Consider the following 13,839-nt stretch of genomic DNA (forward strand, 5'->3'; position numbering starts at 1 on the left):
TGTGTCGTTAAAATTTCGTCGGAACGAAGTTACGGAAAAATCAATTAACAAACGGAGACGTAACACATATTTAGATACTCGTAAATAAACTTGGCATTTTATTGATGTTTAAGAAAAATGTAAATTTTTAACAGTACAAAAGAATTAACAAAATTTTCATAATGTTCATGCTTTCATCTAATTTTTATCTGAAACAATCCACATAAAAGCACCATGAAATATTACGTTCTGTAATAAAATTTCTTTTGACGATTTTTCTCACTTATGTAAAATATGAGAGGGCGCTCTTTCGTTGTTAATATTGTGCGAGAGTATGAATAAGTAGTGTTAATTTCACTATGTAGTATTATTTGTTTCAATATTTGTATTTTAAATTACAGAGATATTTAAGGTATTGTGAATTTATTGTGTGATTGATAAAACATATATATCAGCTGTAAACTTCAAGTGCATACATATAGGTTCATCAGATATTTTTAAGTTGGACAGCTGTCCTGGTGTTTGCTTCAACTTGTTTCATGAACCAATTCGTGTTAGGTTAATGATACATGCACTGATAGTGTGTCTTGCAGTTATACTACTTGTAGAACTAGAAGTTGAATATAATACTTATTACTGTGTACAGTTTACATTTGTTTAATTATTTTTTATATTATAAAATAGTGTCCTGAATATGTGAAAATTAAAGTAACTAAAGTAGAATAATCTGAGGTGTTAAGCTACCACACAAAAAGTTAGATAAGAAAATTAGATCAGTTAAGACTAGTTTATTGGATTGTATATATTTTGGATGGGAGAGAAAGTAAAAATGTTATTAAAGGACTCCAGTCAAACTGGAAAGTTATTGCTCAGTACAGGGGGCTTTCTTTGCTTTTTGTTATTTACATTAATTTACTGATATTGATAGGGGCATAATTAATAAAGTTTACTGGTGATATTAACCTTTTCACTATGGCTGGGACATATATTTGCCAGTGCTCACACAGCGATTGGGACAAATGTTTCCCATTGTCATTCAGAATTGCTGTGTATGATGTACGGGAGTAAAATGAGTTGGAAAGTATTTATTGGCATCCCACCTAATGTTGATATATGGTTTCCCTCAATGTTTTACATTCAGTAACCAACAAGATGCCTAAGCGGAATGTACGACAACTGCATGCCATCCATGCCCGCATCACTGGAGTGAGTAGTAACCCTAATCACTATGTAAATATGCTTGATATGCTTGACTCAGATAGTTTAGAATATAGTGAAAGTGAGTAAAATGCATGATGATGAAGAGGTAATGAGATAAGAGGATGCTAGGTTTCCGTCTAGTGATGATAATCAAGAAGGACGAATAAACAGCATCAACAATGGGAAATATTTGTCCCAGTTGCAGTGTGAGGGGGTGGGAGCACTGGAAATATACGTCCCAGCCGCAGCAACTGGGTTAAACTCATGGGTATTTCTAGCTGTGATTAGGATGTTCAGGCATTGCAGAATGGCTTGAATGAAATGATGAGTTAGACATGTTGAAGAAGACTTGTAATTACATTGAATGTAAAGTAATACATTTCACTTTATCATAGTCTGGATCATATGTTTAATATAGATAGGAACCCATTCAATAGTGTGAATGAATAAAATAATCTTGGCTGTAGATAATTGACTCAAGTCATTAAATGCTCTGTTGCTAGTAGTAAAACTAAATGAAGTTTAGGGTCTATTTTAGTCATTTATTACAAGTCAAAAAAGGTGATTAAATCTAAAAAACTAGTTAGTTTGTTTATATATTGTTATTGCTTGTGGACATTTTTTTAAGAATGTGACCTAATGTCCAACAGATAAATTTATCAAATATTAATAAGAGCCTAGGTTTCAGAAAGTGTGCTGCAAAGAATAATTTCAAACTTCGACATCAATGGAAAGAAACAAACAAAAGCATCTATTCACAATAATTGTATTTGATCTTTTATGAGATGGCCAGCTTCATAATTGTTTGAGCTCGAACTCACTGCTGGGGATGGAGAGGCTCTCTACATGGCAGTACAGTCCAAGTGCATTATACCTTAAGTTCAAGCTGCATATGTCACTAGCTTTTCCAAATATATAGAGTTCTTAGAAAACCTCTAACTCATACTAATTTATGCAAGTATCTGTGTCACCCCTTGAAATGGGCTTGCTCTCCAAGGAAGTAGACATAGATATCGGGTCAAAGTGATACAAGCTTGCAGAAGTTTCTGTATGGAATCGTTATATTTAATTAAGTATTAGTACATGTTGATGGCCTTTTGACATATGGTTAATGAGAATTCTTTAACCCAGAACACCTGAAAGACTACATACATATACCTGAATAAAGATGTATTCATTATTAGTTATGGATGGATGAAGTTATTATCTATTCCAATTATGACAATTGGTTTGATAGAGAAATTAGTGCAGCAAGTATATGAAAAAACGTATTTAACATGCAACTGTTTTACCCAAATTTTTAGTTTTGTATCTGTAGTATATAAAGCTTTTTAAGAGAAAGTAAGGTAAAATATTAAGCAAAGAACTTAAAAAGAGAATATACAATTATAAGAGTTGTTAATGATAATATAGGCTCTAGATAAGATAATTATATTTTTCTAACAGGGTGATTAACTTATGGAATGAGTTGCAATTGGCAGTAGTGGAGGGCAGGAGCTTTCAGAAGTATAAGAGGTGAAACCAGTAAGTAGAGATATAAACCATATGTCTAAGTTAACTTTCTCACCACTTTCATTTTCCTCCTAAAGAGTATTTCACTTGAAGAATGATATCAAATAATCTTACTCACCCAGAGATGTAGTGTGGTGAGGAAAGGATTAGTATTTATATTAAAAATAGAAACAAAGATCATTATTAACATTTTGTATTATAGATTGAAAATTGGTATTTTTTAATTTCTTTGAGAAGTGATTCTGGTGTAGAAACATTAATTTTTTTTTCCTAGGATTTAACGTGAATTTTTTAGGCTAAGTTGTAATAGAAATTTTGAATTTCAAATACAAGTTAATTGAGAAAAATAAACTTATGTACTGTGTTCTATACTTTGAGAACTTTAAATTATCATGCACACTTGATAATACTTTATTTGTAGAGATCACTGGATAATATGGTTGGATCCTGCAATACAGACATTGAAGACATTGAAGATTTGGGTCAGAACTCCCATGGAAGTATTGAAGTGATTACATCAAGACGTGATCATCTTGTTCCGAGGGTTAGAAAGAAGAAGAGAGAAGACGTTCCATTCCAAGAACAGAAAGTCATTGCTGACAGTTTCATACCTGGTACATTACAAGATGTAAATTGTGATATTTATGGCTTGCTCCGTACAACGTTTTCCAGACTATTCTTGGTTCCAATAAATGCATAGACTGAAATTTTGAGTATTTTAGTAAAGTAGTAAACATTATCTTTTCTATATTTTATGTATTTGTGGTTCACAAATGTAGTGTGCAGAGGATTAAGTTACAAATCCTCTTGCTGATCTGTTTATCAGCATTGATTGGTCAGCTTAATTTTTTTAAAATGTGCAAAGTGACAAGCTACGTTTTCATTTCCAAAACAACCAATCAGAAATATAAAGTAACTTTTCCTATCAAATAAATTTCAAGTTTCAGCACAAATACCTTGTCAGGTATATCATAGCCAATACTAATAGTAATTGTATACAAGCACTTAGATTTAGACTTTCAAACTGTTTTATCTTTATGTCAGTAATAGGGTCAAAAGAGGAAATTTTAGATTTCTTATAGATTAGAATACAAATACTGTACAAGATGTAATATATCAACAGTTTTAGCTGAGAGTCAAATAATTTTATCAGAAATTCAGAACTTTGTTCTAATTTTACTTCTGGTTGTTAGTTAGTTTCTAAATAAAGTTTGATACATATTTAGTGTAATGTCTTTATGAAATGAAAGTTTACACAAGCGAATTATGATTAAAAACATAGTACTATCATTAGGTACTGTAAAATAACATTGTTTACTACTTGACTTTAATCAGTGTTACAGATAGTAATAATTTCAGCTTTCAAATCTGTTGCTATGTTTTTCAGGTATTTCTTAACTCTAATAAAACAGTGCACATTCAAATCTAAGACTTGTTGCTTATATGTTCTTAAGAAACTAGGGACTACTTTTATGTTAAGTTCTACATTTCTATCCTCTTTCCACTTAATGAGTACACAGGTTATAGGGCTAAAGTGTTTTTAAATAGCATTCCAAGATTCAAACTTATTTAACTTAGAAAGTAATCCCTCATATTTTTTACCTGTGTCCCTAAAAGGCAATTAGTTACAGGATTTGAATGCAACTTGTAGATTTTGCATTTTTTTGTCTACCACTATGATAAGTTTCAAAATATATCTAATGATAGAGAACAAACACTCAAGTTTAAAGAGATGGGGGGAGTGCTTGAAACATCTAAATAGGATTTCTTTTTGCAGTGTACCATCATATCACTTTTGAGCTTTGTATTGGACGGTTATAGGATTAGTATGGGTATTTGGGATAGACTGTAGGTGAACTGTGAAACGTAAGGGCACATATTTTCCATACATGCAGATTTTGTATAGGGTGGTTATAAAATTAATATTGGTACTTGGAATAGAGTATAAGTGACAATGAATTCATGATGGGGAAAAAAAACTTTAATAATAAATCCAGCCACCTGTTACTGTGCACACCATTTCCAAATTTCCCTTCATTACCCCCCCCCCTTCTTTTATTGGCTCACAATCCTTACAAATTAAAGAACAATCCTCTTCTTCAATAAAAACTTCTACCCTCAACTTCAGCTCAGACTAATATACAGACCTAGTCTCTGCATTAAATGCTTATTTCGATATCAAGATCAACTACCTGAACTTTTATGTTCATGGCTCATGTATAAGTACATGTGTAGTGATTATGAGGTCATGAATGTTGGAAAAACAAAATGCCACCTGAAAACTAGAGTTTGTGAACATTTAGGAGTACCTAACAGAACCAACCATCCACTACTTAAGCCCAGCCACTCATCAATTTGTTCACATGTTGAAACCACAGGTCACGATACTTCATCCACTACTTAAGCCCAGCCACTCATCAATTTGTTCACATGTTGAAACCACAGGTCACGATACTTTATGTAACTGATTTCTCTGTCATTACTAAAGGATCTTCAGACCTTGAACTCCACATTAAAGAAAGTTTACTCATAGCTTAAGACTGCCCTAATCTTTTGACCTAAAATTATTCTAAATTTACCCACTTAAAACTCAACTGTTTTGCAATATAATCTTTAGTTATTTGTTTTATTCTTCCATTTACCACCTTACATAATAACTATGTAAACTAATGATTAATGATATTATAGCTGTAGTTAATAAATATTTTTATAACACTATTTTCAGATTTCACTAAAGATGGAATATGTGTATTCTGTAACAATCGAACCTTGCAAGTAAATTGTCTTTTTTTATCAATCATCTTTATCTTTATTATCAGACCATAAGTGAACTGTGAAACATACGGCCACATATTTTCCTTACGTGCAGTCTTTGTGTAGGTTAGTTATAAAGTTAGCGTTTTTGTTTGTGACTCCTGTTTTAAGCTCATTACTTTTCTATTTCAGTTTTTTAAGGAGTTTCAAATGTCTTAAAATTAAGGAAATGGGTTACATGTGACTGTTTTTACTAACAGCTTTAAAACTAGATATAACAAGTAGTCTGTGAGGCTTAGCAGTTTAATAGAGTGAGAACACGAATCTGCATCTTCATGAACTTTTTATCCTTTTGTATCAAATTTGGCATTTGATTTAGAAGATTCAGAGCTGTAAACCACAGATTAAAATTCAATGTTTTTTGTTTTTCATATTCACTCGTATGATTTGTTTGATATTGATGCTGCAATAGTGAAAGGGTTTAATTATTTCAAGTAGTGGTGCCTTGCTTTCATCATAGCTACCTGTACACTGGATTGATCTGGTGTAAGTTTTGAATTGAAACACTTAAACATATTTTTATCTAGAGAAGTTTATTGCCCAACATTAAAAAAGTGTTGTGCTAGCCTTCAAATGGCATCATCCTCTCTTTCAACTGTTGTAACAGCTGGTTGAATTGGTCTCCTGAGCAATGTCTCCTTTAAGTTGTGCATATGTCCAGTAATGTGGCAGGTACAGCATGTCACAACTAACAGGCCACTAACAACTTAGTCATTTGATAAAAGTTTCATGTGAAAGACATAGGTCTACAATGTGAACAAGACCATGTATAAACATAAGGCAAGAATACAGACACCAACAGCTGCTAAAAAAAAGTGATGGACAGAAAAGTAGTGCTCAGACTAATATGTAGTCTGTCTAGCACAAAGAGAAGTTAGAGGAAACATTGTTCCTGAGTTATGTAGTCTGTCTAGTAGAAAGAGAAGTTAGAGGGAACATCGTTCCTGAGTTATGTAGTCTGTCTAGCACAAAGAGAAGTTAGAGGAAACATTGTTCCTGAGTTATGTAGTCTGTCTAGCACAAAGAGAAGTTAGAGGAAACATTGTTCCTGAGTTATGTAATCTGTCTAGCACAAAGAGAAGTTAGAGGAAACATTGTTCCTGAGTTACGTAGTCTGTCTAGTAGAAAGAGAAGTTAGAAGGAACATCGTTCCTGAGTTATGTAGTCTGTCTAGTAGGAAGAGATGTTAGAGGGAACATCGTTCCTGAGTTCTGTAGTCTGTCTACTAGAAAGAAAAGTTAGAGGGAACATCATTCCTGAGTTATGTAGTCTGTCTAGTAGAAAGAGAAGTTAGAGGGAACATTGTTCCTGAGTTATGTAGTCTGTCTAGTAGAAAGAGAAGTTATAGGGAACATCATTCCTGAGTTATGTAGTCTGTCTAGTAGAAAGAGAAGTTATAGGGAACATCGTTTCTGAGTTATGTAGTCTGTCTAGTACAAAGAGAAGTTAGAGGGAACATCATTCCTGAGTTGCTTTAGCACATCTTTTCCTGTATATTCCTTATAAACCTAGTAATCTTTTTTACATTTTAGGAACACAGAGCATCTACGTGAAAACATGGGGCTGTGCCCACAACAATTCTGACAGTGAGTACATGGCAGGTCTTCTTGCTTTCAATGGATACAAAGTGATTGGTAAGTGTTACATATCTGGTAACTGGAATTCATTCAAAAGTTATACTTGTTTAATGTTATGTAGTTGATCTCTGTGTCATGAGATGATTTAACCAATGAACAGGTACAAATAAGAAAGTATGTTTGTAGATGGACAACAAGGAACAATTTGTGTCCTTCGAGGTCATTCTTGGACACCCAACCTCCAGAGGAAAAAGTATATATCAAATTCACTCTTTTGTTTTCAAGAAGCAATTAGTTCTCTTCTTAAACTCTTGTAAGGTGTTAGCTTTTACTTCTGCTGATGGCAACTGATTCTATAAGCTTCTTAGCTCTCTCGACACGGGCTTGGTTGAATTGACCAACCACGTAACCACTTTGTACTCGTTTAAAGTGTTATAGTTTTGATACTACTAACTTTTAATATAATGTGTATATCTTGACAAACTTTGGCAGAATTTCAGTAAACATTACAAGTCTTTCACATACAAGTCAGATTTTTTTAGTGAAGTAGTTTTAATAAACTAAAAAAATATTTGTCTGGGAATATATCGAGTCTTTTTTTTTACTAGTCTGAGTGCAGTTATTTTCATGATAATATAAAAATACTTTTTCATCTCAAAAATCTCAATTGTTTTATTGCCCTTCGAACCATGTCTAACTACTATTCATGCTATTATAAGTTGTAAATCACTTGGGGAACATGGAGCTCGTGTTACGCTATTGAATTACATTACCCACGAGCTACTCTGCTCGCATGTGTGCCTCGTGAAACATTTTTATTATATTATTATTATTTATTTTACCTAATATAACTAACTAACTTATCTACTATTAATCTTACCCTACATTGCTCATTTAACAACAGTTCATGGTAGAGGAGAGTAAATACCATATACAGTGTACAGGGATACTGTAAAAAAATGTGTGTGTATATATATATATATATAAATAAATATGTGTGTGTGTTTCAGAGGTTCTGGAGGTTATACAGTTACAAACTGTCTGTTGAACATAAGTATTTTTATTCTTCACCTGAACATCATCTTGCACTCTGACTTGTCAGAGTCTGAGTCAAACTGATATCATGAATTTACTGACATACCTTGAGTACAAATACACATCTAAATTTTTGTGTACAACAGACTTGTACATTTTACCTAAAGTCTTCCATATTTTGTGTATATAAACTAATAAAATAAGAATTATTTACATCATACCTTCTCCGACACTGGGTAGGTCTGATGTGCTCATTCAGTTAAACTATAATACCACAACACCACATCATTCCATAAGTTTAAAATCTCTTTACTAGTGAAATAATATTGTCTAATAATCAACCTTCATAGCTTATACTTACTTCCTTTAATATTTAGGATTTCACCCCCAACTTTATCCTTCCTCTTGTTCAACAAATCTCCAATAGGCAGTTTATCCAAGCACTTCAAAAACAAAAGATTTGAAACACTTGAATCAGGTCACCTCTAGTTTTTCAATGATCTAGAGATAATATGTAAAGCTTGTAAAGTCTCTTATTTATATATATGTTATATATAGACTCGTGTCAAAAATTGCTTGTGTGTTTGTGAAACAGTGGCACAGGGTAAAGCTGTTCTGCCTTTTACTTTTCATATGTTTAATACAATGGATTTATAAGAAGGATTCCATTTAGTTAAGTAATGTTTTCAGTACTTTAAGTTAAGATTATGAAGTCTCTCAAGTAAGCTGTATTTCAGTTTTCCACTGTTTAATAAAGGTGATATGATAATGCTTGGAGACGGCTTAATGGGTAGTGAAAAAACACTTTAATATAAGTTTAACATAACAGCAAATATACAACGTTTCGACAAGGTTTTATATACATATACAGTATGGAACAAAGAGGTCACATGACTGGATATTGTTGCATGCCTTAGAAGAGATATCTTGACACCCCAGGGTGTTGGTTTAGAGTAGGGTTGTTTTGTTCAGTTAAGATGGATTCCTTGATTTTTCGTTTGTATATGTTTGGTTCTTTATTTAAAATTAATGTGTTTTTAATAGATATACTATGGTTTTTTGAGTTGCAATGGTGGAAAACATGGGATGGTTTTTTATTGTGTTCTGTGAATCTGGTTTCCAATTTTCATCCTGTTTCTCTGATGTAGAATTCTGGGCAGTTATTGCATGTTATTTTGTAAATGACATTGATATTGTGTGATTATAAATAATTTTTGTTTAGTAACGATTTTAATTTATGGCCAGGTTTTTGAGAGAATTTGACGCTGATGGGAATTTTGTGTTTAATGGCTAGTTTTGTCCAAGTTTTGATTATTGTTGAGCTGATTTCAGTAACAAAAGATAAACTGCAGTGTAATATTCTGTTGTTGGGTTTGTTAGTATCAATTTTGTTTGTGAGTTGAGTTTTGTTGTGGTGAATGAAGGAATGCTTTATGTGGTTGATTTCTTCATCTATGTAGTCCATTGAACAGAGTCTTGTGGCTGTGTTTATGAGGTTTTTCAGTGTATTGATTTTAGGTGTGATGTCATGAGCGGAATTCTGGGTGATGTAGAGGTTGGTGTATGTGTGTATGTTCTTACGGGGAATTTTGGTTTTAAACCGTGCATCCAATCTAATAATGTTGAGGTGATATAGTATTCACTGTAGACTTTGGAATCATTTCACCCTTTCTTTGTTTTTCCATGCACAAGTGTAAAAAAGTAACGTATCCAGAAATGAACTATTGCACTATACATTGTAAACCTAAGTGTTTGATTGATTGTTGGTTTTACTGTTACTGTTTTACTGTACATGTACACAACCTTTATCCCAACATGCATTCTTTGATACCAGATTTGCAGTTTAAAAACCATAATTTACCACCAGGTGTTTTTTTCTTGTTTTTATTTTAGAAGTAGTTTGGTGTGTCTACCATTGTAACCACATAGTAAAAAAAGGAAAAGTTAACTATCAAAAGAAGATGGTCAAAGGTCACTAATTATTGTTTTCTGTGCACTAATGTATGCTAGTGTTTTGTTGGTCTGACTGACTTAAGAGTTGTGGTTATGTAACAATATGATTATTAGCACTTCATGACTAATTTTGTTTGGTTTTGATGTTAATTCATCAGATGATCCTGCCATGGCTGACCTTTGGCTACTCAACAGCTGCACAGTAAAAGGCCCAGCAGAGGATCACTTTCGTAATGCTGTTATGTCAGGCTTAGAGAGAGGAAAACATGTGGTAGTGGCAGGCTGTGTACCTCAGGCAGCTCCTCGTGCCAGCTACCTTAAAGGGTTAAGTGTGGTGGGAGTTCAGCAGATTGATAGAGTAGTGGAAGTTGTAGAGGAAACACTTAAAGGTAAGCATGTAGATGATACATTAGCAGAAGGAAATGTTCATGGTACATTAGCAAGAGGAAACGCTTAAAGGTAAGCATTTGGATGGTACATTAGCAGGAGGAAATGCTCAAAGGTAAGCATGTGGATGATACATTAGCATGAGGAAATGCTCAAAGGTAAGCATGTGGATGATACATTAGCAGAAGGAAATTCTCAAAGGTAAGCCTTTGGATGGTACATTAGCAGGAGGAAATGCTCAAAAGTAAGCATGTGGATGATACATTAGCAAGAGGAAACGCTTAAAGGTAAGCCATGTGGATGATACATTAGCATAAGGAAATGCTCAAAGGTAAGCATGTGGATGATACATTAGCATGAGGAAATGCTCAAAGGTAAGCATGTGGATGATACATTAGCACGAGGAAATGCTCAAAGGTAAGCATGTGGATGATACATTAGCAGGAGGAAATGCTTAAAGGTAAGCATTTGGATGGTACATTAGCAGGAGGAAATGCTCAAAGGTAACTATGTAGATGATACATTAGCAGGAGGAAATTCTCAAAGGTAAGCATGTGGATGATACATTAGCAGAAGGAAATGCTCAAAGGTAAGCATGTGGATGATACATTAGCAGGAGGAAATTATCAAAGGTAAGCATGTGGATGATACATTAGCAGGAGGAAATGCTCAAAGGTAAGCATGTGGATGATACATTAGCAGGAGGAAATGCTCAAAGGTAAGCATGTAGATGATACATTAGCAGGAGGAAATGCTCAAAAGTAAGCACGTGGATGGTACATTAGCAGGAGGAAATGCTCAAAGGTAAGCATGTGGATGATACATTAGCAGAAGGAAATGCTCAAAGGTAAGCATGTGGATGGTACATTAGCAGGAGGAAATGCTCAAAGGTAAGCATGTGGATGGTACATTAGCAAGAGGAAACGCTTAAAGGTAACTATGTAGATGGTACATTAGCAGGAGGAAATGCTCAAAGGTAAGCATGTGGATGATACATTAGCAGGAGGAAATTCTCAAAGGTAAACACGTGGATGATACATTAGCAGGAGGAAATGCTTAAAGGTAAGTACTTGGATGGTACATTAGCAGGAGGAAATGCTCAAAGGTAAGCATGTGGATGGTACATTAGCAAGAGGAAACGCTTAAAGGTAACTATGTAGATGGTACATTAGCAGAAGGAAATGCTTAAAGGTAAATGTGTATTTGTTACTTGAGCAGTCTGATGCCAAAATAAGATAGTATTTCAATCATATGCTTTTTTAATGTGGTTTTAATTTATTCTTTAAGTATAAAATTCATGTTTCTTTATTATTTGAGAATATATACATCATAAGTGTAGTGTGTGTCCTTGACCATATTTCTTTAAAATTTTAATATGCATGTGAAAGCACTTGCCCTTCATTAAAGTGAGACGTAGAATTTAATTTAATAGATTGATGGCATCTTCTGTTGCTTTTCTCACATCATTTTTGTTTGATGATCTAACTCTTTCATTAAGAGAGTTTTGGTGAAAACAGTTGTTTTTTCAAAGGTCATACTGTACGGCTTTTGGGCTCAAAGAAAGAAGGAGGGCGTAAAGGAGGTGGGGCATCTCTAGCTTTGCCTAAAATCAGAAAAAACCCATTGATAGAGATTATCCCCATTAACACTGGGTAAGCTTATTACAACTTATATGGTCAAGTTAGTATAGCTCTAACAGTATATACCTGTTCACATAAAAATTAAATTACTAAGTTAGAAAATGATAATGAAATTATAAAAATGATAAAGTTACAAGATACACGTAACTTACCGAATCCAAGGATTTAACAAAAACACACTGTTGGTTAATGGTATGTAATGTAGCAACAAAACACTAACTCATTGTAAACATTTTAACTAATATATCTGCACAAACTAGGGTTATATGTGTATGCAACTTACCATAAAAATTGTTCTAGAATAACTTAATCTTACTAATTTAAGCATATGCATGACCATTGTAATTTAACCTTCTATTTCACACAGTATGAAAATATGGTGGTAATTTTTGTTTTAATTTCTTACTTAAATTGATCTCTATTTGTGCAATATATCTTGCTAAGTTATAAATGGGTACACTACCTAGAAATAACATTGTTCAGTTGAGAAAACAGCAAAAGCCCCCCAGTGGCACAGCGGTATGTCTGCAGACTCACAATGTTAGAATCCGGGTTTTGATACCCTTGGTGGACAGAGCACAGATAGCCCATTGTGTAGTTTTGTGCTTAATTACAAAAAAACAAAAACAGCAAAAATAATTCCTTGGTTTATCTAGACCATTGGCCCTCAAACGTTTCAGGCTCGTGTACCACTTTTTGTTTAATCTTTTAAAATTAAAAATCCAGGCCTAACTTAAAAAAAAAAGATAAAAACCTAGTAACAAAAATTTAATCACTTACCTATTAACTCTCTCACTACAGGTTCAATCAATTTGACCAACCACATGACCTCTTTGTACTTGTTGAAAGTCTTTGTAGATTTGACACTACTATCTTTTAATATAGTATGTATATTTTCACAAAAATTGGCAGTCTTTCAGTGAACATTATTAGTCTTTCACTTGTACATTTGTTTCAAAATTTTATAATTGTAGTTTGTCAGAGGTTTGGAATCCCTAAGTCTAGATGCTGTCTTAAAAAAAATTAGGCAATAAGACTGGAAAACACAAGTTTAAGATACAGTAAACTCAGACAAGGCTCCAAATAAAGGGTGTTTGGTCTATGGAATAGTTTACTTTAAGATACAGTAAAAACTGAAACAGTGAAATAATTTAAGATTGGATGAGTAATTTAGAGATGAGGGTTGGGTTTAAGAAAAAGAGTTTGTTAATATAGTTTAGAGTAAGGTAGTATTAGAAAATGGAATAGCCTTGGTCCATGGTTCGAATCTGTGGTTGAAGGACTCCCAGTGGGTTTATAATCATTCTAAAAGGGGTGTGGGGGTCCACAATGGTAAAAAAAAAATCTAGTTTCTGTATTATAGTTTAAAAAAAAAGGGTTCAATGTTCTATTAAATGAAAATAATACTTTATATGATAATTTCATTAATTTACATTGTTATTTGTGTCGGTGCTGCTTTTTATGTGTAGGACCACCTTCTGCAGATAGACCTAAAGTATAAAAGGGTGGGGTATTTGGTTTGTGAAGGGGTCCATGAAAAAAGAATAACTGACAACTGCTGGAATAGATGGACTGAATACCCCTTTTTTTTTACCCGTAGAAATGAAATAATGATATTATTTTGGAAGCACAACATCCCTCCATTCCTGACTCTTATCAACATAAATGAAATCTTGACTCTAAATGAACAGGTATTATAACTAATTATTGTATTTTGGCACTTGTGTATAAAGTTAAAATCA

At 33.3% G+C, this 13,839-nt stretch overlaps 1 protein-coding gene across 1 annotated transcript in view; it reads left to right on the forward strand.

Moving 5' to 3' along the window:
• The first annotated feature begins 279 nt into the window (after positions 1–279).
• The window catches only part of LOC106463835 (threonylcarbamoyladenosine tRNA methylthiotransferase-like), a 34,190-nt gene continuing 20,630 nt past the window's right edge, over positions 280–13,839 (forward strand). The window contains exons 1-6 of the mRNA XM_013923914.2: positions 280–391; positions 2,626–2,703; positions 3,113–3,305; positions 7,038–7,139; positions 10,229–10,459; positions 11,989–12,109. Coding sequence (XP_013779368.1) covers positions 3,128–3,305; positions 7,038–7,139; positions 10,229–10,459; positions 11,989–12,109 — 632 coding nt within the window. The 5' untranslated portion in view covers positions 280–391; positions 2,626–2,703; positions 3,113–3,127. The remainder of the gene's footprint in view (positions 392–2,625; positions 2,704–3,112; positions 3,306–7,037; positions 7,140–10,228; positions 10,460–11,988; positions 12,110–13,839) is intronic.

This window comes from Limulus polyphemus, unplaced genomic scaffold (genome assembly GCF_000517525.1).
Source record: "Limulus polyphemus unplaced genomic scaffold, Limulus_polyphemus-2.1.2 Scaffold1495, whole genome shotgun sequence".
NCBI lineage: Eukaryota > Metazoa > Arthropoda > Merostomata > Xiphosura > Limulidae > Limulus > Limulus polyphemus.